Source organism: Lissotriton vulgaris, chromosome 2_1 (genome assembly GCF_964263255.1).
Source record: "Lissotriton vulgaris chromosome 2_1, aLisVul1.2, whole genome shotgun sequence".
NCBI classification, from domain to species: domain Eukaryota; kingdom Metazoa; phylum Chordata; class Amphibia; order Caudata; family Salamandridae; genus Lissotriton; species Lissotriton vulgaris.
Window position 1 is genome coordinate 1,550,627,658 of NC_141687.1, and position 26,974 is coordinate 1,550,654,631.

The 26,974-nt window shown below is 44.9% G+C and overlaps 1 protein-coding gene across 1 annotated transcript in view; it reads left to right on the forward strand.

Annotated features, from left to right (window-relative positions):
• LMLN (leishmanolysin like peptidase) overlaps positions 1-26,306 on the forward strand; it is a 427,804-nt gene extending 401,498 nt beyond the window's left edge. Inside the window, exons 16-17 of the mRNA XM_086957429.1 lie at positions 3,020-3,230; positions 23,969-26,306. Of these exons, the coding sequence (XP_086813555.1) occupies positions 3,020-3,230; positions 23,969-24,069 (312 nt within the window). The 3' untranslated portion in view covers positions 24,070-26,306. The remainder of the gene's footprint in view (positions 1-3,019; positions 3,231-23,968) is intronic.
• The last annotated feature ends 668 nt before the right edge of the window (positions 26,307-26,974 follow it).

The following is a 26,974-nucleotide window of genomic DNA, read 5'->3' on the forward strand; positions in this document are numbered from 1 at the left end:
TTCCATATCTATTGCATTTAGCGAGATCAGGCTTGAAATACCCCTCCATCAGGGTTCATTTAGCTGCAATCACGGCATATAGGAAGTCTCCTAATCAGACATCCTTCTTCCTTATGCCTGTAGTTAAAGATTTCCTAGAAGGACTAAAAAAAAGTCTTCCCACCGGTGAGGTCCCCCTCCCCTCCCTGGGAGCTTAATATTGTACTGACTAAGCTGATGAGTGCTCCTTTCGAGCCTATCCATAAGGCCTCTTTGCAGCACTTGACCTGGAAAGCTGCCTTTTTAGTGGCGATTACCTCTGCCCGTAGGGTCAGTGAAATCCAGGCCTTGTGTTGCAAGGAACCTTACACAGTTTTTCATGCCAATAGGGTGGGTTTAAGAACGCACCCAAGTTTCCTGCCTAAGGTAGTTTCAGACTTTCATATCAACCAGTCTATTACCTTACCTACCTTTTTTCCTAATCCTTCCACTCCCCCGGAGAGGTCATTACACTCCCTTGATCTCCGGAGGGTCCTGAAGTTCTACTTGTCAAAAACCCTGCCTCTTAGAAAGTCTGACCGGCTTTTTGTTAACTATGGCAGTACTAATACTGGCCTGTCAGCTTCCAAAAGGTCCATTTCTCGCTGGATTGTCTCCTGTATAGCTTTTGCTTATCAACTAGCTAACAAGACCTTGCAGGGTAAACCACATGCACATTCTACTAGAGGGAAAGCTTCCACTACAGCTCTCCTTCGTAATGTTCCTATTTCTGAAATTTGTAAAGCGGCAACTTGGCGGTCTGTCCATACCTTTACCCGCCATTATTGCCTGGACTCAGATACTCAGGCCGATGCCAGAGTAGGGCAGGCCTCTTTAAGGAACTTATTTGCATAAGATGTATTTGCAATATATGTCTTAGTCGTTCTGTGAAGTTTTTATACTTCTTGCTCATCCGCGAGACTTTGGGTCTGAGCTTGCTAATATATTCATAGATTATGACTATTGATGAGTATCCCCTGGATGAGAAGGATTAGTTACTTACCTGTAATCCTAGTTCTCATCCAGGGGTATACTCATCAAAGTCATAAGCTCCCGCCCACCTCCCCGGACGAGCAGAGTTACACAGTTATGAGATGTTTTATTGTGGATCTCCTCAGGTGTTATGCACCTCCAAAAAGAACTGACCCAACTGTCACCTGTGGTGCACCATGGGAGCAGGTGGTTGCCTTCAGGTCTTAAAGGCACGGTACCCCTACTCTAATGCCTTAAAGGCAAGGTGTCAGTTTTCTTTGTTTGCTTTATACTCTACTGCAGCCTACTGGCAAATGCCTGCAATTACAGGTTTTCCTATGGCAATAAAGCATTGTTGTATACAAATGTTTTCCGCTCTCTTTCTTCCTTAGGGTTTGGAAGAGTACTACTGTATGTATGCTAATTTACGTAATTTTGCGGCATTTTTGCCAGTTAGGAAATGTTTTTTAGGCTGCAAATATATGTTTCACATATATATATACATATATATTTATATGTATTTTCTATATGCTCCGGGATCCCGCACATGGGCGGGGATTATTCATAGATTATGACTTTGATGAGTATACCCCTGGATGAGAACTAGGATTACAGGTAAGTAACTAATCCTTCTCCAGTTTTGATTGCCTGTGTATTAGGGTAGCTTGGGATCTTCAAGTCAAGTAGAGCAGCTTACCAACTCAGCATAAGGCTATGGCAATTGTATGCATGTTTACAGCTACAAGGTCAAGATCGGTTTCATCTGATCTAGCATATGTATAGGGCAAAAGCACAAAATGTGGCACGTTATGAGGCTGGTCTTTGGGGTTCATATGATACAAGTACATTAGGACTAGCAGAAAATAAATTTGCAAGATTGTTTCTCACGTCCAAAATAGTTTCCCAGTCTTGCCTGTGTTCCTTGACATGGACCTAAAAAGAATATCCCATATTTCAGCCCTAAAGCCATTATTGTACTGCCTCAGGGTTTGGTCTATTTCAGAATATTATAGGAATGAACTTGGAGAACTGCTAGCCCTGGATGGCCCTTGTAAGACTCCCTGGCTCAAGAATGTGCACATGTGGCTTTGTAAACTGGATTTGAAAGTGATGTGGGACGACCCGGTAATATTATTAGATGCATTACAGCTCAGTTGAAGATTGTATATTGGCATAGTGTTTATGATGGTTGTCAATTAACTTCAAAAAGTGGGGTACTGACCAGGCAAATTTGTTACTACAAGCCTGCTCTGAGTTTCGAGGTATTTTAGATGCCATATACCCACCAACAAAAAGAAGCCTGTACATTAAATGTAGGCTCGCTACCTTACATCTGAATGGTTTCATGCAGAAGTGGGGCAAGGGGCGGTTTGAGTACCGATCTTTATCTAACTTGTCATGCTGCAACAAAATCAGAGGTACATTTCTTACTCTTTTGCGCAGTCTACTAAGTTGCCCAGCAGAAGTGGCTGCGGCCACTGTGCAAGGCCCTGGGTAGTCGAAAGTATTTCATTGCTTCTAGGATTTTTAAAATGGACACATCCACTTTTGCCGTCTTTGCAGTGAGTACATTTTTAAGTATTGCTTGGCATGCACATAAATAAATCAATTTGTGGATGCTGCACCTGAGAGTTCAAATTAAAGAACTGGACTGAAGTTCTATTTTCAACCTGATATTTGAATGTTTGTTGTGTTGAATGTATATATTACTGGTATACCTGACTGATGTTTTATGGCGGTATATTGGAAATAAATATTTATATGGAGTTAGGGTGAAAGAATCATTTGATTGTTAACTTGTTGAACTAAGGATCGAAAACTGTCAAAATACTTCACAATATTTACTCAGTAACAGGGGTTAACAAGACATTAGGTCCATTAAATTGCATTTGATTCTAGCTGCCAAGCTTGACCAGTGCATTGCCTAGGTTTCTAAGCCATTCTGTTAAATAAAAACATAAAGTAAGTTGTGCTTCTTAAAGGTACGTAGATGTTATCAAGATCATTTACATATTTCTGTCTTTAAAAGGTCTCCTGTTCTGGGCATGGCTTGAAGGTTTGGGTCCAGAAAACTGCATATTTATGTAGCCGTGCAGGACAAGTATTGGCTATCAGTATCCAGATGAATGGCTGGGTATATGGAGGGAACCTGATCTGTCCTTCCTGTCTGGACTTCTGTGAATCCTGCCCACCTGAACGGGATCCGCCTCCTATTAATGTAACCAGGAGCGTTCCAATTGGTAAGTCAAGTAAAGAACATTTATTTGCTGAACAGAATGATGTGTACACTATTCTAATTGCAAGTTGTGTGATTGATGATTACACATGTTTTCTGGTGCTAACACAATTACAGATTTTACAGAGTGCAAAATTGCACCAGGCTATATCCTATTCACTGACATTTCCCACCTGCTAAAAGTTACTGTCGATGTCATTAGCATTCGAACATATACACGGACAGTTGGGAAATGTCAGTGTCGGGGAAAGCTGCAGCACTGCAAAAGGGTCTTCATTCTATTGAAGTTAAATATTGGCATCTACTCATGTTTTGTTTTTTAAGTAATAATAATTGTTTTGCTATTTTTTGTTAGACCAGTGACTCTTGGAAACAATTACAGGCACCATAATTTAAAAAACCACTTCCATCTTCCTACTGTCCATGCCAGAGGAGGCTGCCAGACCATACAGGAAAGCACTAGCATCTACTCGTCCTCAAGACACTTTTCTTCAGAATTGGACACAATACACCTTATCCATAAAGACAAATGCATTGTAATATTTCGATAAAAACATGGTCAAAATTATCTGAGCTTTTCAAGATACAAGTACACACGTTTGCACTTGCCTTTGAAGATTTCCAGTGAGGTTTAGTGTTTTTCAAAACTAAGTCCAACCGCATCTTGACCAGTAAGGAACTAATTGTTGGGAGTGGGACAAATCTCCAATATTCAGTTAAAGCCAAAGACTTTTTCCTGACCACTGCTTATTTTTCTTTTAACATAACCTAACTATTCTCGACCTGGGCACGGGATGGGACGGAACCGCCCGCGAATCCGCTCCTCACAATGCAGTACTTGATGGGGACGGTCAGCCACCTGACGAAGTGGCTGACGGTCGGCATCCGAACTGGTAGAGCGATCACACTACAGCCCACACGGGAAAGATGGGAAGGTGATATGGGACAAGTAATTGGAGATAAGGATTGGGAAAAGATACTCAGGTTCCCCAAGAAGGAATCACGTAACCCAAAATTCAAATTCATCCAATTGATGGTCATGCACAGAGCATATCTCACTCCCCACAAATTACATGTCATGTTCCCAAGCGCAGCGAGTACATGCCCTAGGTGCGGAGCGGACGATGCCAGACTGTTACATATGTTATGGGATTGCCCGAGGCTCGGCTATTATTGGGCAACAATCCACAAAACTTTAGAGGCTGTTGCTCCGGTTAGGCCCTACGCATCACCGCTGTACAACCTGCTAGGAGTAGGCCGAAAAGAAAAGGAGCGCAGCTACCCGTTTCGTTGAACTGGCATTACTGCTTGGTAAAAGGTTAATAACGATGCGCTGGAAGTCGGCAAGACCTCCGGATGTGGAGGGATGGCATAACGAGATGTTGCGCTGGGGAAGGGCAGAAGGGATGGAAATACGAAGGGAGGAACGTAGAGGTCTACGGAAAACACACATCTCTCTAGAGTGGGATACTATGATGGCGGACTTTGAGGTATGTGCTGACTCATTCCAAGACTAATGTCACGCGGCACTGGCATGCCCGCTATGAGATGTGAGATTATATTGTATACTTGTCAACACGATACATAGGGGGAGTTGTGGCACAGTGAGCCAGAACAGAGGGAAGTGTACATACGAGAGTCACCACGTTAGAAGAGAGAACAGAGATGTTTATCACGTAATATACAATACGCAGTTGTCTGGAAATGTTTTGAATTTGTCCTGTGGATAAAAATATGTGCGAACTGAAAAGTGCTAATGGGGATTGGGAGGGGGGGAGTTGCAAAAGGAAGGGTGTTTTCCAAAAAATAAAATGGGAGATAAGTTTCTAAATGTACAGTCGGTGGTATAACTTCGCAAATTCTGTTAGTTGGTGACAATATGACTGTATGACTGTAACAATGATAAGCTGCAATAAAGAAATTTAAATTAAAAAAAAAACATAACCTAACAATTCCATAAGATTAATTACTTTAGCTGTAGATTATTAATGACCAAATAGTCATTTATTATCACCAAGGATTACGCACTTTTTGAATAGAAGTCAATTCCTTTCCTTGACTACACTTTTTTTTGTAAAAACATTTTATTGATATTTTCAGCTTGCATTAATAAACAGTGATTCAGCATCTCAATGCTTATAATGGAATGAAGTACTGCACTTTCCCACATCCCCGGATTGTTAACTTAGTTCGGGTGTTAAAAAGAGCAGTATGCTGTGACTGATCAATTAATACAGTGATTTAGAGTTACAAAGGTGCAATGCCAAACCTACTATGAAAACATTCCCCATCCAAATGCTTGGTCTGGTTAGTGTGTTGGTATTGTAGGTGTATCGCTATGATGTACTGTGCTCAGGTATGCCAATTTATGGGGAAAGAGCGAGGTAAGGCAGCCCATGGTGTTGGTCGCTTTGCAGGTAGTCAGAACAGTCAAGTCAGAGGTCAGAAAGTGGTGGGTTAAGGTAAATGTGGCTCGTCCCGTCGGGGGTTGGTGAGGTTTAGTTGGTTGTCGAGTCTGCGTTCTCGGGACGGAGGTCATCCAGCAATGCATCCCAGGCCCGGACCTCGTTTGGCGTCCCTAAATAGATTAGCACCTTTGCAATCCGCCTACTGCATCAACTCAATTTTCCATATAGAAACCTGCGGCCACTAGTGTTTTTCCAATTGAGCGTGATTTGTTGCATCGCCAGTATTCAGGAGCAGTCAGCAAATTTGTTAGTAACTCTATATTTAGCAGGTCTAGGGTGTGAGAAGTTGGCCTGGTATATAATGCTCACTAATTCTAGTGATCACTTTGTACCATGCCAAGCAACCCTTATGATGATGGTTGTAATTCAACCTTGTAGACCAGTTATCCTAGTGGTAACGTGGACAAAGCAGTCTTAGGCTAAACTCTGAAAGTCATGTGAAGCCAGCTGTTATACCATACACAACCCCCTTGAATACCAAATGAAAGGGACACCACACAGATATATATTGAAAATATATATTGATTTATTAACTATTAAAATCCCCTGGACTCTTTATGAGCACAGAAGCACAAGCGTTAAATCACAAGACAGTTTAAAATACACAAAAGTTGCACAATATGGATGAGCCCTAGGGGCCACCTAAACCATATACTAAGAAAGTGGTATAAGAGATACCAAGAGGAAAGTGAAGAGGCCTAGGGCCTTGGGAATCGCTGGAGCTATTCGAGACTGGCAATGACTAAGTCGGGAAAGGCCCACGGGACTCGGGTGCAGTGTTCAAAGTGCACGCACTTTTCAATACAAAGTCTATGGTGCGTAAAAAGCACAAAGTTAGAAAGTTAGGAACCTTCCGAGTGACCTACGGAGCTGAAACTTAAAACACAGGCCCTTGGGATGTGTACCAGTGCAGGAGCACCGGCGGAGCTGAGTTACCTCACCCACAGGAAGCGGGTGCACAGGGTCGAAGTCGTGTCGGGTTTCGTCACGCTGGTCGATGGTGCTTGGAGCTGAAGATGCTGCAGGCGGCTCGATGAGAAGTGTTCCGGTGGATCCAAGGGTGGATCTGAAGATGTGAAGACCTGAAAGCAGAGGGGACAGTGTTCAAAGTCACTAGCCAGTGACTACCGTGGAACCAGATTGGAACCAGGCGATGTCGGGTGCAAACAGGCGTTGTCGGGTAGCTTCTTTCTGCAGCCACGTGGATACCCGGGGTCGAGGACGTCCAGGAGTCGGTCACGAGCTGTCCCACGCAGGCTTCTCGCTGTTGGCGGTGTCGGCACCTCGATCGGAGCAAACAGGCCTTGGCAAAGGCAAGCCAGGCAGAAGTTGAAAGATGCTTAACACTCGGACCAGCAAGGTCAGAGCGGGTGCTCCTTTTTACAGGAGCTTGGGTAGGTCTGGAGCAACCAGACCTGCTGTGTAAATCTTCGGTTTCGTCGCCAAGATGGCCGCTGACCACGTGGCTAGTGGCCGGGATGGCGCGTCGAGTGGCACAATGCAAAAGGGCCCCACGCAGATCGTGGAGATGCTGGAGGGCTGATCTTCGGTGCAAGGGCTGCTCGGTGGTGGGGGTTCTCAGTCCCCAAAGCACAACGTCGAGGATGCCTCAGAAGCTGCGCAGTCAGCTTTTCGAGTGTCTTTCAAGAGGTCCGGTCCCACGTCACTCGGTGCCTCCACGGGTCCCTTCTTCGCAGGGACTGTGGATCGGGCTCTGAGAGGTCTGGGAGTCTGGTTCTTGTCGGGCTCTGGGCTCGGTCTCCGGCGGGAGGCGGCGGCAAAGCAGACGTCGAGTTGCTGGTTGGTACCTGTGTTCACAGGGTGGCCACTCCTAGGCCACAAGGGAGATTCTCTTCAGTCTTCTGTGCAGCAGAATGTCGAAGTCCAGTCTTCTTCTTGTTTAAAGTTGATTTCAGGATGATCTGCTGTGCAATGGCACTGCTCCCGCTCTTATTCCCAATCTGAGGGGTGGATCACCTACTAGGTCCCTCCTCTGGGAGGAACCAGGAAGGGGGGCGGCTACACCCCCTTTCCTTTGTCCAGCTCCTCGCCAGGACTGGGGCTGGGAGGCCCCAGAACCGGTTTGGACTGGCCTATGCACGGGGACACCTTGTGTGCCCCGGGCATGTCTGATTCTATTCAGCCCTGTCCTACCCAATACACAAAATCCTGTCTGGGGTGGTGCTCGCACCTCCCAAGGCAGGAAACCCTTTGTCCAGGCCACCATCTGCCGAGTTTCGGTCAGCAGCAGGAGGCCAGACTCGTGTCTGTGGTGGCAGCATCCATTTTGTGACGCTGAGGCTCTGTTTAACTTTAACCGGGGTTAAGGCTACACACATGTCGTGTCCCTCTAGAAGGGTGGAATGCTATCCCCGTCGCCAGAATTGGCGAGGGGATAGTATTCCAATTCGTATGACACCTTACTCGACATGTTTTGATAAAGCCAAACCAAAGATAGCAAATAACCGCGAGGATTATAATGCACTTAAGAGTATATGGTATGGCAATATCCCGGAGCAGCTTAGGGAGTGGTTCCCGACAGCTGCAGACAGGCTCAGCTCATGCTAGAGCACCATCTCACATATTTCCACGCACTCTGCCTCCAGGATTGATGAGGCCTTCCATAGGAGTGGCTGATAGGAACATATGTGTCCAGTTTAGGGTTAGGCACAGACATACTGTACCTAAGTAAGAGGTGGTTACACCGACTTACCCCAGCTGAGTGATCAGCCAGTTGTGTCAAATATGGAGGCCAGGCCAGGGGTGGCATAATACATGCTGCAGCCCCTGGTAGGCCTTGGATACACCTATGCCCTGGGCACCTAGGGTGCACTAATACAGGGGCTCATAAGGTGAACCAGTTCCAATTCGTAATGCACCTAAAGTGCATTGGCATCAATTTAGAGAGAGAACAGCAGGCTGTGGGTCTGATTAGCAGGCCCACAGCCACATTAAGTCAGAAACCAGTGAAGCAAAAAGCAAAAATTTGGGGTGACCATAGGATAGCAGACCCTACTCTCCTACATAACCCCCCCCCCCCAAAACGCAGGGACATTAGACTAACCTTGACCAGTTGTGTCTTCATGTTCTAAGTGGAAGTACCTGGAGAGACCATCTGCGTTGCCATGGTCAGTCCCTGGGCGGTGCTCCACTGTAAAGTCCATCCCCTGTAGGGAAATGGACCACCTGAGTAGTTTGGGGTTTTCACCCTTCATCTGATTAAGCCATAGGAGGGGCTTATGGTCGGTCTGAATCTTGAAGTGAGTGCCAAATAAGTATGGTCTCAACTTCTTCAGGGCCCACACCACAGCAAAGGCCTCCCTCTCTATAGCTGACCAACGTTTCTCTCTGGGGGTCAGCCTTCTGCTAATGAAAGCAATGGGCTGGTCCTGGCCATCTACATTAAGCTGTGAAAGCACTGCTCCCACTCCCAACTCAGAAGCATCTGTTTGGACAATGAACTCTCTTGAGTAGTCAGGACTCTTCAGGATAGGTGCAGAGCACATGGCCTTCTTCAGGTCATCAAATGCCTTTTGACAGATTTCTGTCCACTGAACCTTTTTGGGCATCTTCTTAGATGTCAGATCATTAAGAGGAGTCACAATGGACCCATAGTTCTTAACAAACTTCCTGTAGTACCCAGTCAGGCCCAAGAAAGCTCTGACCTGAGTCTGGGTAGTTGGAGGGGACCAGTCCTTGATGGTCTGGATCTTACTCTCCAGTGGTTGAACTTGGCCTCCACCTACAAGGTGGCCCAGGTATACAACCTTGCTCTGCCCTATCTGGCACTTTGTTGCCTTGATAGTGAGGCCTGCCTTCTGCAGAGCCTCAAGCACTTCCTTCAGGTGGACCAGGTGATCCTCCCAGGTGGAGCTAAAGACAGCAATATCGTCCAGATAAGCTGCACAAAAGTCATCCAACCCAGTGAGGACTTGATTCACCAACCTTTGGAAGGTGGCAGGTGCATTTTTCAAACCAAAGGGCATCACCACAAACTGATAATGCCCACTAGGGGTAGAAAATGCTGTCTTGGCTTTAGACTCCTCAGCTAACCTGATTTGCCAGTAGCCAGCTGTCAAGTCAAATGTGCTCAAATATTTGGCAGAAGCCAACTTGTCAATGAGCTCATCTGCCCTTGGAATAGGGTGTGCATCTGTCCTGGTGACAGCATTGAGTCCTCTGTAATCCACACAGAACCTCATCTCTCTCTTGCCATCTTTGGTGTGAGGTTTGGGGACCAGAACCACTGGGCTAGCCCAGGGGCTCTCTGAAGGCTCAATGACACCTAATTCCAGCATCTTTTGCACCTCAGTCTTTATACAGTCCCTGACGTGGTCAGGTTGCCTGTAAATTTTGCTCTTTACAGGAAGACTGTCACCAGTGTCCACCACATGTGTACACCAGTTAGTCTGACTGGGTGTCAATGAGAACATATGCCTGTATGCCTGTAGAACTTGTCTGCAGTCATGTTGCTGATGTTCAGTGAGGCTGCCACCTAAGGCCACACCATCAACTGAGCCATCCTCAGGGTTCTGAGTGAGCAGGTCTGGGAGAGGGTCACTCTCTTCCTCCTGTCCCTCATCTGTAGCCATGAGCAAGCCCATGTCTGCCCTGCTGACATATGCCTTCAATCTGTTTACATGGAGCACCCTGTGGGGGCTCCTGGGAGTTCCTAGGTCCACCAAGTAGGTAACCTCTCCCTTCTTCTCCAGAATGGTATGGGGTCCAGACCATTTGTCTTGGAGTGCTGCTGGGGCCACTGGCTCCAACACCCATACCTTCTGTCCAGGCTGAAACTCAACAAGGACAGCCTTTTGGTCATGCCAAGCTTTTTGTAATTCTTGGCTAGCCTCAAGGTTTTTTGATGCCTTTTCCATGTACTCTGCCATCCTGGAGCGGAGACCAAGTACATAGTCCACTATGTCCTGTTTAGGCTTTTTGAGAGGTAACTCCCATCCTTCCTTCACTAGACACAGGGGTCCTCTTACAGGGTGCCCAAACAACAATTCAAAGGGGCTGAAGCCAACCCCCTTTTGAGGGACCTCTCTGTAAGCGAACAAAAGGCAGGGCAGAAGGATGTCCCATCTTCGCCTGAGCTTTTCAGGTAATCCTTTAATCATGCCCTTTAGGGTCTTGTTAAATCTCTCAACAAGCCCATTGCATTGTGGGTGATAAGGAGTGGTGAACTTGTAGTTGACACCACATTCCTTCCACATAGCTGTCAAATATCCAGACATGAAGTTGGCACCTCTATCTGATATTACCTCCTTAGGAAACCCCACTCTGGAGAAAACTCCAAGTAAGGCCCTGGCCACAACAGGAGCTGTTGTGGTCCTAAGGGGAATTGCCTCTGGGTACCTGGTGGCATGGTCCACTACCACCAGTATGAATCTGTGCCCAGATGCTGTAGGGGGATCCATTGGACCAACAATATCAATCCCCACTCTTTCAAAGGGAACCCCCACCACAGGTAGTGGTATCAGGGGGGCCTTTGTTGTTCCACCTGCTTTACCACTGGCTTGGCAGGTTTCACAGGAGCGACAAAACTCCTTGGTGTCTTCAGACATGTGAGGCCAGTGAAAGTGAGGGACAAGCCTGTCCCAAGTCTTGTTCTGGCCTAGGTGTCCTGCTAAAGGAATATCATGGGCCAAGGTGAGTAGGAAGCCCCTAAATTGCAGAGGTATAACCAACCTCCTGGTAGCACCAGGCTTGGGGTCTCTAGCCTCTGAATAAAGGAGTCCACCATCCCAATATACTTTATGGGCACCTTGAGCATTCCCAGCAGCCTCAGCAGCAGCCTGCTGTCTGAGGGGTTCAAGAGAAGGACAGGTTAACTGAGCCTGCCCCAAGTCTGCCCTAGAAGGTCCCCCTGTCCCCAGAAACTCAACCTGATCAGGTTCAAGTTCTTCAGAGACAGTTCCTTCAGGGGTCTCAAGATCAGTTTCCTGTGAAGCCTGATCCTCACTTGTAGGCAGTTGGGAAGGCGCAGCCTTAACCCTCCTGTTCTTCTTCTTGGGAGGTACTTGGTCCATTGTTCCAGGATCCAAGACCTGAGGTTCAGAGAGGCACTTTTTGGCCTGTGACCTGGTCACAGCAAGGACATGTGATGATATCCCTAACATCTCTGCATGAGTCCTGTACTCAACTTCTGACCATAGAGAGTTCTCCAGGTCATTGCCCAACAAACATTCTACTGGGAGATCAGCACTAACCACAACTTTCTTTAGGCCAGTTACCCCTCCCCAGGAAAAGTTAACAAGTGCCACACTATGGGTAGTAGTGACATTGCTGGCATTGGTCACCAGGTAATCATCGCCTGGCATGTATTGTCCAGGGTCCACAAAGTTAGGTGTCACCATAGTGACACTGGCACATGTGTCCCTGTAAGCTTGAGCCACTTTATTGTTGATCAAAGGTGTCTGTCTGTATTTGCCCAAGTTACTGGGACTTATGTCAGGGGTCAAATCTATGTCCCCTTCACAAACCAGAACAGCCTGTGTAAGGGTTCTGACTAGGTCAGAATCTCCTTCAGTTCCCAAAGTGATTCCCACTAATCCCTTGGCTTGAGGACCAGCACTGCTAACTGTACTAGTGGGGGCAGGTGCCTTAGGGGCTGCAGTGCTGGGGGCTCCACCCTTTTTACACTCACTTGTCCAGTGAGAGGTGTTCTTACAAGTTTTACACCAGGGTTTCTTCTGACCTTCTTTCTTCTTCTTCTTGGAAGTTTGGGACCCACCCTCTGTCTCAGTTTGGGGCCCTGTTGAAGACTTCTGGTCTTTAGCTTTCTGTTCCCCACCCTTCTGGTCTGTTTTCTTCTGGTCACCACCCTGGTTCTGGTTCTGGTTCTTTTGCTTAACTCTGGTTCTTACCCATTTACCTGCCCTCTTTCCCAATTCTTGAGGAGAGGTCAAATCTGAGTCAACCAAATGTTGATGCAACTGCTGGTTCTGACAATTATTTAAAATTTGTTCTCTCATCAGCAAATTATACAATCCTTCATAGTCTGTAACCTTGCTTCCCAGCAACCATCCCTCCAGAGCCTTAGTGGCACACTCAACAAATTCAGACCAGTCCTGAGTCTGTGTCTTCTGGGTGTCTCTGAACATTAACCTGTACTGTTCAGTGGGTAAGCCTAACCCATCAATCAGAGCACTCTTCAGGACCAGGTAGTTTCTAGAATCCCCATCACTAACTGTGAGGAGTCTGTCTCGGCCTCTACCTTCAAAGGAGAGCCACAAGATTGCTGCCCACTGCTCCTGAGGGATCTGCTGTACTCTGCAGGCTCTCTCCATTGCAGTAATCCATTTATGGATATCATCCCCAGCTTTGTAGGGGGGCACAATCTTACTCAGGTTTCTATTATCAAAAGACCTGTCTTTATCCTTGTGGATATTGCTGCCACCAGTGGGTTCTATTACCCCACTCTCTCTAGGCTGTCTTGCTCTAGCAAGTTTCTCCTTAGCCAGGGCAACCTCTAACTCTTGCCTCTGGATCCTAAGCTCAGCCTCTCTCATCTTGGCCTCATGTTCCCTTCTCTGAGGGCTAGTCATCTCCTTCCTGGAGTGACCATGAGAGCCTCTAGAGACATGGGAGGTATTGGATTCACCTGAGTGACTCCTCCTCCTCCTATGCCCCTGGTTAAGTCCACCTGGGGGTCTGAATGGGTTGTTACCTGATTCATTCCCAAGTTGACTTAAGTTAGCCTGGTTCAGTCTACTGACCAGCACCTGACTATCTCTGTCATCATCTGACTCACTGCTTTCCACCTCCTCCTCTTCCTCTTCCTTTTCATCTACCTGAGGAGCTCCAGTGGTGGAGGCTTCCTCATCTACCAGGATGATAGGGGCAGGGGGGTCTACAGTGTCATCCTCTGAAGGATGGCCTCCTTCAGCATCCCCTATGGGGTTTGCCTTAGAGGGCTTTAGAGTCTCAGACTGGTCTAAGAGCTCTCTTAGGTGGTCTGTAGTAGGGGAAGGCCCTGTCTTCAGACCCCTTAAGACACAAAGCTGTCTTAATTCCTTAAAGGAAAAAATAGCAAATTTGGATGGTGCCCTTGGAGGGTCACTCTCAACAGGAGTAAGTCCACTGGACCCCTCTGTTCCAGACATTGCTCTAGTGTGGTGGATGTGTTGCAATCTACCTACACTGGTGTTTACCTACTAAACCTATCTAGTAGTTGTAGCTAGGGTGTGCTACTCCCTTTACTCTACAACAACTAAGTTCAGTAGAACTTATGTATACTAGTCTTGTTTTATATGTACCTAGCAGGTACCTGTATGATCTTTCAAATGATAATCTCAAAGATTGTAATGGTAAAACAACAGCAAGCTCAGATCCCAATCCGCTGCTCACCAATGTGAGAAGTTGGCCTGGTATATAATGCTCACTAATTCTAGTGATCACTTTGTACCATGCCAAGCAACCCTTATGATGATGGTTGTAATTCAACCTGTTAAATCACAAGACAGTTTAAAATACACAAAAGTTGCACAATATGGATGAGCCCTAGGGGCCACCTAAACCATATACTAAGAAAGTGGTATAAGAGATACCAAGAGGAAAGTGAAGAGGCCTAGGGCCTTGGGAATCGCTGGAGCTATTCGAGACTGGCAATGACTAAGTCGGGAAAGGCCCACGGGACTCGGGTGCAGTGTTCAAAGTGCACGCACTTTTCAATACAAAGTCTATGGTGCGTAAAAAGCACAAAGTTAGAAAGTTAGGAACCTTCCGAGTGACCTACGGAGCTGAAACTTAAAACACAGGCCCTTGGGATGTGTACCAGTGCAGGAGCACCGGCGGAGCTGAGTTACCTCACCCACAGGAAGCGGGTGCACAGGGTCGAAGTCGTGTCGGGTTTCGTCACACTGGTCGATGGTGCTTGGAGCTGAAGCTGCTGCAGGCGGCTCGATGAGAAGTGTTCCGGTGGATCCAAGGGTGGATCTGAAGATGTGAAGACCTGAAAGCAGAGGGGACAGTGTTCAAAGTCACTAGCCAGTGACTACCGTGGAACCAGATTGGAACCAGGCGATGTCGGGTGCAAACAGGCGTTGTCGGGTAGCTTCTTTCTGCAGCCACGTGGATACCCGGGGTCGAGGACGTCCAGGAGTCGGTCACGAGCTGTCCCACGCAGGCTTCTCGCTGTTGGCGGTGTCGGCACCTCGATCGGAGCAAACAGGCCTTGGCAAAGGCAAGCCAGGCAGAAGTTGAAAGATGCTTAACACTCGGACCAGCAAGGTCAGAGCGGGTGCTCCTTTTTACAGGAGCTTGGGTAGGTCTGGAGCAACCAGACCTGCTGTGTAAATCTTCGGTTTCGTCGCCAAGATGGCCGCTGACCACGTGGCTAGTGGCCGGGATGGCGCGTCGAGTGGCACAATGCAAAAGGGCCCCACGCAGATCGTGGAGATGCTGGAGGGCTGATCTTCGGTGCAAGGGCTGCTCGGTGGTGGGGGTTCTCAGTCCCCAAAGCACAACGTCGAGGATGCCTCAGAAGCTGCGCAGTCAGCTTTTCGAGTGTCTTTCAAGAGGTCCGGTCCCACGTCACTCGGTGCCTCCACGGGTCCCTTCTTCGCAGGGACTGTGGATCGGGCTCTGAGAGGTCTGGGAGTCTGGTTCTTGTCGGGCTCTGGGCTCGGTCTCCGGCGGGAGGCGGCGGCAAAGCAGACGTCGAGTTGCTGGTTGGTACCTGTGTTCACAGGGTGGCCACTCCTAGGCCACAAGGGAGATTCTCTTCAGTCTTCTGTGCAGCAGAATGTCGAAGTCCAGTCTTCTTCTTGTTTAAAGTTGATTTCAGGATGATCTGCTGTGCAATGGCACTGCTCCCGCTCTTATTCCCAATCTGAGGGGTGGATCACCTACTAGGTCCCTCCTCTGGGAGGAACCAGGAAGGGGGGCGGCTACACCCCCTTTCCTTTGTCCAGCTCCTCGCCAGGACTGGGGCTGGGAGGCCCCAGAACCGGTTTGGACTGGCCTATGCACGGGGACACCTTGTGTGCCCCGGGCATGTCTGATTCTATTCAGCCCTGTCCTACCCAATACACAAAATCCTGTCTGGGGTGGTGCTCGCACCTCCCAAGGCAGGAAACCCTTTGTCCAGGCCACCATCTGCCGAGTTTCGGTCAGCAGCAGGAGGCCAGACTCGTGTCTGTGGTGGCAGCATCCATTTTGTGACGCTGAGGCTCTGTTTAACTTTAACCGGGGTTAAGGCTACACACATGTCGTGTCCCTCTAGAAGGGTGGAATGCTATCCCCGTCGCCAGAATTGGCGAGGGGATAGTATTCCAATTCGTATGACACCTTACTCGACATGTTTTGATAAAGCCAAACCAAAGATAGCAAATAACCGCGAGGATTATAATGCACTTAAGAGTATATGGTATGGCAATATCCCGGAGCAGCTTAGGGAGTGGTTCCCGACAGCTGCAGACAGGCTCAGCTCATGCTAGAGCACCATCTCACATATTTCCACGCACTCTGCCTCCAGGATTGATGAGGCCTTCCATAGGAGTGGCTGATAGGAACATATGTGTCCAGTTTAGGGTTAGGCACAGACATACTGTACCTAAGTAAGAGGTGGTTACACCGACTTACCCCAGCTGAGTGATCAGCCAGTTGTGTCAAATATGGAGGCCAGGCCAGGGGTGGCATAATACATGCTGCAGCCCCTGGTAGGCCTTGGATACACCTATGCCCTGGGCACCTAGGGTGCACTAATACAGGGGCTCATAAGGTGAACCAGTTCCAATTCGTAATGCACCTAAAGTGCATTGGCATCAATTTAGAGAGAGAACAGCAGGCTGTGGGTCTGATTAGCAGGCCCACAGCCACATTAAGTCAGAAACCAGTGAAGCAAAAAGCAAAAATTTGGGGTGACCATAGGATAGCAGACCCTACTCTCCTACATAGGGAACATCCCCAGTAGACAGGTCATAGGTGTACATTTCGGACCGTAATAACGTTGATAAGGCAAACCACTTTTTCCCAGTACTCTGTGAGGTGGGGGCAGCTCCATACCATATGAAATAAATCAGCCCATATCACTCCACACCTTGGGCACCCTAAACAGGCGTTTGGGTAGTATTTATTAATTCTTTTGGGAGTGAGGTACCCCCTATCAATATAATTTAAATTGATTAGTTTAAAGCGAGCGTTCCTAAATACGTGGGGAATTACAGCCTGTATTTTTGACCAATCCACTGAGACACACGGATTCCCACATCTGCCGTCCACGTGTCCTTAAAGTTATGAAGTGGGGTGAATGTGTGTACCGGAAATGCAATATATAGTACCGTGATTGCCTTATGTTTGCCTTAGGCAGTGCAGACAATATGGCATCCCTGTAATACTTTAGATTCGACCTGCTAGTTGCGCCATTTCTGCCTCGGTGTTGCACTCAATGGCCCAAAGAAGAGGAACTGACCTGCTTCCTTGACTACACTTGCCCCACTTAAACACCTGCCAATTCATTAATCTGTACAAGACTGAGATGTATATTTTCCTTCCTTATAATTCACAATATAATTTAACTATTGCCACTTCCACTTTAATATTTGAGGCATGTGATACTAACTCTAATCTTATCTCTTCCATATTGGTACCCGAAGGCAATCCTAAAACTCGTTTCCAACACTTTCTTTCCAATTTTGTATATTTATACGTTTTAAGCAATCTTGGTACCAGGTACCATATAAAGCAATTGGATTCACTTTGCCAAGATACGCTATTCTCAGCAGTTCAAAAGAGAGGCCACCATACTTTGAATTCCAGCTCTCATTGTGTTAAGTGTTGGGATTTTGGGACACATTCCAAACCATTGTGTTATTTTTACCTATTGAGGCAATTCGATCACCACCTGAAAGGACGCCATCTTTCAGATTTTTACCACACATGTGTGAAGGTAGTCCCTTTGAGCTCTGCTCAAATCCCCTTAGATAAGTTATTCTTTCAGATGTGTTCAGACTTATAATGAATCTTTTATCAGGGGTTTTTAGAAGCCCTTTTTCTTAAAAAAAAATACAGCAGGATGTAGTTTGTGGCTCTTGTGGTAAAAATAGGTTAAATTCAAATGACCTTCAAAAGGACTGTATTTATTGCCTTGTCCATCTTAAAAGCTTAAAGACTGCATTATATGTAGACAGTTTTCCTATAAGACCTTAAAAGCTAGAGAAGCAAGACATATTCTATGACTTCAGAAATTAAAAGGGTGCCGTTGCCTCTGAAAAAGACTCAAATTCAGCAGTAAAAGACCCACAAGGTTTCATTCAGGGGAATGAGCCTCTGTCACGATATAATGACTTGTTCTTACGCCACCTTGTCATTCAAACCATATCCTGCATCAAGGACACTAAACATCTGCTTAACCTATTCAAAGAACTATAATCCCACAGAAGAAAGATACTGTGTCTCGACGTGGAGGCACCGCACACCAGCATCCCGCAGGAAAAGAGCTTACTTGTCAATACAGACCTACTTCTCTCGCAAGATTGGGAACAGGCAGCCGCTATTTTTTGGCTAATGTAACTGGCTAAACTTTAAGTTACAGAAAACGACTTCACCTTTAAGGATAACATCTATCTGGGCGCCACAGAAAATTGATGGGTAGGTAATTTGCCCCAAGCATGGCTTGTCTCTTTGTGCATTGGTTCGAGGAACAAAACATTTGCGCTAACAACCTCCACAGACGGAATTTGTCTTTGGCTTCACTACATTGATGACGTTTTGGTCATCTGGCATGGAGACGACATGACCATTGAGCATTTTTCTACGGATAAGAAGGAACTGTTCTGAGGTACAGGGTTTTAAGAAGGAAGCAGAGACCCAGACACAAAAACTCTATTGCAAACAATACCCCAACAAGATCGAGCACAGGCACGAAAAAGAGCACAGAACATTCTGAGAGACGCTCTTTTGGATTTCAACGGAAAGCTGAACACTGATATTATAACACCTCGTCTAATAATTTCAAAAAGATTGTTAACAAGCACTGGTGCATCCTTACATCTATTCAATTGACCTTTGCTAAACCCCTTTCATCTTTCTGGAGGAACAAGAGTATTAGGGACCAGATTGTCCACACAAAAATCATGGAAAAAGACTACAGAAAGACAGAATACACTATGGAATCTTCCTCAAGTATCAGACACTTTCCCTGTGGCAACTGCTCCGTGTGCCCCCTAACAAGACACTCAAAAACACTAGACCTAGGTTTTCCTACGCCTTGGGAACAGAACGTGCACACCAAATGCAACAGTTGCAATGTGGCATATGTAATCAAATGCTCTTGTGGCCTTGGATATACTGGAATGACCTTGAGAAAAATCAAAGATAGGATAAGCAAACTCAGGAGCACCATTCGGTGCAAGAGAACGTCCACTAAACTTACCACATTTTATTTAAAGAGGAATCGCAGTGACAAAGATATGTGGTGGTCAGTAATTGAGAAACCAACAGCACAAACAGGGGTTACTGGCAGACTCCTTGAGAAAGAACAAAGATGGGTATACAGGCGTCAGACTAATAGGGCATGGCTCAATGATGGCATCCCATGGAAACAACTGAGCCTACGGTAACCACAGAAGCCCCATAATATCATCCATCAGATATGCAGAACTCTCATGTTTAACTAATTGTTGCGACTCTTTCAATATTACCTATCTCTTTTCCTTGGTCTTACATGGAAGCGCATTTCCCCCCTCCTGGTCACACTCTCGGAGGGGGGGAGGTGCGGGGGGGGTTCAGGGCATTTATCAACAAGCACTTTTTTAAGTATACTCTGCACTCACGATCCATTTTATAAATATATGTGTCCGCGAATCACCTTAATTTCTTTACCATTAGGGGATGTCCTCAGTGTACCCATTATTCGGTCCCTCTTCATAGGCCTCCTTAAGAATGGCGATGATGACCACCTTACAGTTTATTTTTCCATTTGGACATATACATTAACCCCCAGTTTATAGGGGTGAACGTATTCCAAGTAGCTTCAGGGACTACAACTAATTGACACCTTTTTGACACAGCACAATCGGACACCATTTTACCATGTATAACAGTTGTCATATAAGCAGAATCAGAAAAACAGCAGTGTATTCCAACTTTAAACCCCAGGAATTATGCCATTGATTATATTAAAAGCGCGCTGTCATCAGAGATAGGAGCATGGTAGGGAATTCATTTTCCAGTCCTGCACATGCATAGTTTTCAATAAAGGGGATTTTTCCACAGGATTGGGACACGCTTCTACGTCCAACACGGGTGTCCTAGACCAAAAAGACTCAATTTCCCACCTACCCTGGGGCATGCCTTACATGCGCACGTTATGCATCACAAGCTTTCTTCACCACCTCTAACCCGTTCCAGCTGAACTCTACATGGAGGATATAAACTCCTCCTCGGGCCGCACTCAGAGGTATCGCAAGCCGGTCTGAGTGGAGCCAAGTGGATAATAGATATGGTGCGGATGAGGGATTTTTTATTTACACGTAGCTTCCCCCAGACACGTTAATATACAAAGAGCTCCCCGGAATACGGTTTAGCCCATCCTGACCTTTAGGGGGTCAGGGTGAACCCGATGATGAAGCATGCCACTACTAGAGTGGGTGAGGCTTGCTTATAAAAAAGGATACATTTTCTTTTTTCCATCATCATGCAACAGTGGTGTCTAGTTGAGAAGCGCACCATTTTTCTCTTGAGGCAGGGGTAATTTGAGTTTCAGGGTGAACGTATCCTTTTCTTCCTTTGGTTCACATAAAGACCTCCCTTCCCTTCCGGGAGGTAGGGACTCTGACCTCCCTTACCATCGGTGTGCACATAACACAAACCTGCACAATTTTTTTGAATGGGAAAAATTTAAAGTGCAGAAATATTTTCTGCAAACATTTTTAAAATATGGAACATTTTTCTACACTTTAAATGTCTCCCACTTAAAATATTGGCTGTATTGTTCATTAATAACTATGGGGCTGTGTCTACCAGCCACAGGGAACTGCTGTGCATGAATGCAACACTTTGAAATGGAGAAAATTAAACTGGAGAATTAACTTTGTTTATGTGGATTCTATCAAACTCATTTAAATTTTCTCCCATTTCAAAGTGTCACATTTACAAACAGCAAGCTTTTTGCTCCCAGTGGCCTGAAGATCCGGTACTATATTTAGAACAGTAAAATCTAGCCATTTGTTTAAATGTGAGAAATTTGAAGTGAAGAAGCCTACTTAATAAAACAATCAGACGTAATTGGCTTAATTGAAAATGGAGAAAAACATTGTCTTAATGTTTCATAGAAATAGTTTTCTTCACTTTATATTTCTCCTATTTAAAAAAATGACTGTATCTTTCAATTATAAATATGGCACATTGACTAATGGCCACTAGGAGCAAGAGCCCTGTAATTTGTAAATTAAACAATTTGAAATGGTAGAAAATTAAAATGAAGAGGTAAATAATCATTTTGATAACTTTTCATTTTAATTTTCTCCCATTTAAAAGCATTCAGAAACATAATTTTGTTCTCCCGCTCCAATATCGAGTTGACAATGACTTTTATGTAAGAGTAATATACCTCAATGCTTCCGTTCTTCACCTCTTTGCCCCAGTCTGGATCAAAAATCTGACTGAGGACTGCATATTATCAGGCACTGCTATCTGCAGCCTGATGATAATAATGAAAATTAAACACAGCCTTCCCTTAACTTTAATAAGAAAATGTGACCCAGAGTTTATTAAAACATGAACTCAAGGTTACTAGCTAGCTTGCGATCAGCTGGTTAGGAACACCTGGTCTAGATGGGGCACTAGTAGTAGACATGGACCTGCTCTTTTGTAGAATTAAATGGCAAGTAATACAAAAAAATAGTTAAACATGTTTATGACTCTTTCAAGGCACACAGCCCAGCAACCCAAGTTAAATAGGCCACTGTATGGGTATATCCCCTTTCGTCTTCATTCTTGCGGGGGGGGGGCTGTCTAGGCATCGTCAAGGCAAGTCCTCTTCTTCAGAATCCCTCAGTTGGCTGGCAGTAGGAGTCGCGCCCTTTGTTGAATCACGTTTCACGTTCTGTAAGTCAGTACATGGATATCGCTTATCTGTATCAGTTGAGTCTGTGGAATAGGCCAGGCTCTCCCTCATTCTGTGGGATCTTGATCTGCTTCGGCCTCTACGTTTGGGTCTGGTGCCCCCATTTGCAGTCGGTGTTTCCGTCCAGTAGGGTTTTGGTCTAGGAGACCTTGGTCCTTAAGCTTGTTCTTCTTTGCTACCCAGTCCCATGCATTCCCCAGAATCACAAGGAAGTGAGCTTGAGAGTTGTGGAGTACTTTGAGCTTGTCTGAAAAACTCAACATATGTTTGGGGTACATGGCCTAAGGTTCTGCTTAATGGCATCAAAGGACTTTGTTGTCATTGAACTAGTTTAGGATAATCCGGGAAGATCATGGTCCGAGTGTAAATGAAAGTTAGGGTTGTGGCCCTTCTGGCATCCTAGAGAATCATATATCTGTTTCTGAAGTTGAGAATTTTTGCAATCATGAGGACTGGGGACACGCCAGAAAGTGGCTCCTGGTCTAGTGATCTGTGGGCCCTCTCCACCACAAACCATTGTGAGAGTGGTCATCTCGTCTTCTAATACTGAGACCCAACCTTCTGCACCCGATACCCTATCAGTCACATTTCTGAGATCTTGCTGGAGGGGGGTCACAACCACTTTCACTTTTCCTACTTAAGTTTCTAAGGCCCTTCTGGAGGCTTGGATAGCCAAGTAGATTGCCGCAGTGTCCGTGGATTCAGTAAGTATCTGGCCCAAGGGTGCTTCAGAGGTTGAGCCTGTGATGAAAGTCAGTGGAGTGGTAAACTTGTCAATCTTTGGGGGGAGGAAAGATGGACCCTTAGAAGAGTACAGTATGTGCTTCAAATGAATATTTAGTTTGAATGGTGTAGTGTGATTGTTGCTTTTTTTCAGAAAACATTTTTGTACATAAATGATATAGGAGAATTAAATGAATGTTACAATATGGTATATTGAAACGTAGATATTTCAATTAAATTCAGGTAATTCTTATATGAAATGTTTTTTGGTTTTCATTTAATGCCTAAGCAAAATTGCTCTCCATATAGTACTCTGTATAAATATTCTCTGTTGGATAAAAAGAAAATTAGAGTCAAAATAAGTTATTATAGTAGCCAATGGTGATTTGTATTGTTTTCTTTACATACCTATAAATAGATTGTATGGTGTGCCTTATTATTAATAGTTTTCAATGTGTACAAGAGAATATATTAAAATTGCTGGAGACCCAGTGGGGTAGGGGTTCTGCTCTTCAAATGAGATGAACTTCCTAAACGCCTTACACTGCTAGAGAATGAGTACTGATGACCATAAAAAGTATCCTGAGGTATGTCATCCCAGAGACTTCAGCGCTTGTAATCGGGGGTCTAAGATGTATTGAGTTAGAAGCTGCGTGGAAGGTAGAATGGACCTGAAATCTCAATGACTGCTAACGTCCAAAATGGCAATTCCAAGATTGAGATTAGAATATAGTTACTATCTTTAGAACACTTGTATCTACAAGTATGGGGAACCATGGCTATGGAGCAGGGGCATGGCTCAAATTAGTGGCAACATGGTAAAAACACTGAACTTTCAGGAATCAATTATTATCTTCATTTGATTTGATTAAAGAGTCCAATACTTGGTGTGGCCACACAGGAGTTCGAAGTAGTTAAGTGCTTGCTGGTGCTTTTGGTTGCCATGATAATATTTGTTTTTTTGTGTGGTTCAAATAGGTACTTTTGTTTTGGCATCCAAACGTTGCTGTTCTTGCCTCGTTACAAAGCTTAAGCATCAAGCCCATTTTGCTTGCATTTGTTGTATTAATACCTAAACAATATTTACAGGAAAAGCTGATTTTGAAAAAAACCTACACAATGGTGCTCATTTACATACTTGATAACGGTGTGTAATATTGTCCTTTTTATTTTATAATTGATGATTTCTGTCATTCATTATGGTAATCGTGACTAACATTAAATATAGATATGATTTAAAAAACTGAAGTAATTCGTGTTAATTCACAGACATGCCAGTTGCATATAAATCCATTACATATATTCACAAAAAAATGTAGAAAAAGGATTGCCATATTCCCTGAATAATGGCAATGTGACGACAAACTGATTCATGAACATGTTGCAATGATGTTGGTCCGTATGATTATTTGTACAGAAGTCCTGTTTGCACTGCATGATTAGTAGAGTGTGAGAGTAACTGTATGTTTTTAACCCTAGATTTATGCTCTCGCTCTTCAAGTCCTGTTGCGACTCTGTGGCTGCTCCTGGGAAACCTGCTACCTTTGCTTGCCGGATTTCTTCTTTGTGCACCCCGCTAAAGGAGAAGCAATGGTCTTGGGTAGTCTCTCTCCGCACACTCCATGAGCAGAAATGTACGTGGACGGCTGATGTGCTTGAACCTCTTGGAGCCCTAATGTGGAGTTTTCACCCTGTCATTTCACAGGGGAAAAAAGGATTTCTGTGTTTTTGTGAAGTTTTGTAACACAGAAGCCATGAAAATATACCAGCTCAGCAAGTGCTGAAGGAAGCAACAACATTTTTAGCTGAAGACGTGACTTGAGACTGTCAACAAAGTGCCAGTATTTTCTACATGATGTCAGAGTTTCCATTAACAGTGGGGAAAGTTCAGCTCTCCTCTGGTATCTTCGAGTCTTCGACCGACTCGGCTTTCGCAAAGACATACAATTGTGGGTCGCCACTGCCAGTAATGTATACTATGCGTATTTTCTTTGTGTACATCATATAATTGCAGTAAGAGATGGAAAGCTGGTTGTACCCATTTAGAAGGAGCATACTTGATGCTCTGGTGACTGAGCAATCTTATGAGCCATGATTGCATCCTTCTCTGGATGCTTAGAACAGTGGCTTCTTCTGGGAGGTCTTCATGCCCACAGCATGGAGATGGTCAGATCCGTTTTTGTCTTGACTGAACCCAGTTCTTCTTAAATTATTTGAGCTTTTATCATATTGTATTGACATACACTGCAATGGGGCAGTCTTCCTTTGTTTGAGCTATAAATTTAGCTTTGTACACTACATTAATTTTGTAGGCAGGTCTTCTGGAGTGATCTGGTGCTATTCTGCGCTATCCTCCCTGTTAAGTACACATTTAAACCATCCCTTCGAAGTTGACCTGTGAAGAACTAACCTACTTTTCAATGAAGTCCTATTTTAGTATGTACAGGACGATTTCACAGTAATAGAGGAAGTTGTATTGCCTTTGCCAGGCGAAGGCCAAGAATCTAGAAAAATTGTGAGTGCACCATTTACAATGCTGCAATTTACACTTTTTACCAAGCTATTTGGAGAAAAACTCCTGATATCCTAATAGTGTGTTCCATAGTTGATCTGGCTCAAAATAATAGAACTGAACTTGTTCATAAACACTAAGAAGTGGGATAGCACTGAAAAAATGTTGTGGTGATGCTTTTGACCTAGATGTCCTCTATAGCTTTGGCAGTTCTGGGGAGAAAATCCAATTGCCCCAACACTACCCAGGTATTGTCAGACTACAGACGCATGTAGACAGGTGTGGAGCATACCAAGTGGAGAGCTCATCTTCACAACTTCTGCCTTGTAAAATCCTTTCAAGTTGACTAATTTGCTACTTTTTTCAGTATTGAGAGCCTTCTCAACTATGCTCATAGATGGTACACCGTACCTCCAAGGGATAGGTGGTCTACATCCTTCCTGTCAAGGCCTTTTAGGTTCCTAACCTGCTGCTAACCTGGCCTCTACCATATCTATGGGTAATGGAAGGTGTCACTCCTGAAATGTGAAAAACCGGCTACTAGTACAATCCTGTGTGCAGATATGGGACTTGAACTAAAGGCATAACTCCTAACCTATGTGAAAGAAGTACAAGAGAGAAACTAAAATAAATTTGTCCGTTAACGGATGTTAACCTTCTTTAGTCTTCATTATATTGTTACTGGATTGCATCCTCTCTGGAGACAACACATCCGTCTTAGAAGGGATGATTGTATTTTGTGCACTTGCACTTCATCTGGCCACTGAACAGTTTTATACCATACCATACCAGACAGGGAACAGTGGTAGTTAAGTTCTTCAACGGGGAACATAAGATTTCCTAAAAGATTTACCAACCTGTTGGGGCAATCCTATAGAGAAGCCTTTCCATTAGAGATGGCTGCATTACTCCATTGCAATATCTTCCTTGGTATTAATAAACCTGTGCGAGATCATGTTTTTCCGAAAGAGAAAAATCACTTTCCAAAACCCGTTTTAATTATTGTCAATATTTTAAAAAAAATCACACTGATTTGCATTACAAACTATGTTTAAATATGTAAATGCGTTTAAAAGACTTGTTTATTTATCCTTGAAAACAAAAAGTGCAGGAAACGGTGTTAACAGGACCTTTAAAGATGATTTTGACAATGGTATTCATTTTACACACTGCGAAAGAAAGTTTCCTAGGCCACCTCGTGACTTTTGACTTTGCATTACTTAAAAAAAAAATGTAAGTAGTCTTTTGGCTTCTTTGTACATCATTAGATTTCTCTCCACTATCCTAAACATTTCTGTTGAACTACCATGCATTGATTTTAGCGTTTTTTTGCCTCATCCGTTTTCCTCAGCTGTACATTCTTTCACCATGCTGGGTCATTTTTGATGTATTCCTCCTGCGGAGTCAAAGTCATGAAATGATGAACGCACTTTATGTATTGTCTTATTAACATTCACCTTGTTGTGGATTGTAATATTTATTAGGTGCTTCACTTTAGAAGATTGAGGGACTGTTGAGGCTAAACTTGGCCTGCTGGAAAATAGTATAAGTACTTCTGCCAGAAAAAGTGCTGCCTCCTTGAAATCTGGGTTCAACCCAGAAAGAGAGCCAAGTATCAATGCCTCCACCTTGGACGTAGTTGTAACCTATGGTCATGCTTCCAAGCAGTCCTCAGGGCCATGCAACCACCACTGCTTTTATATCACCTGGTTGACAATAAGAGTTTTATTGGTAATTTGCTTGCCAAGTACTGATATCGCCATTCAGTACTTGAACGATGAAGATTCACTCAACATTGAAAACAACCTCTGAAATGCTAATCTGAAGAATAAGTGCCACATCTATCTAAGGAATCAGAAGAAAACCCAGGAATCTTGTGCATGTTTTATGTTAATTCTTAGTCTTTGCAGGTCAGAAACCAGTTCCGCCGAACCCTTGTGGTCACAACATGGAGATCTTCCATCAGAAGGAAA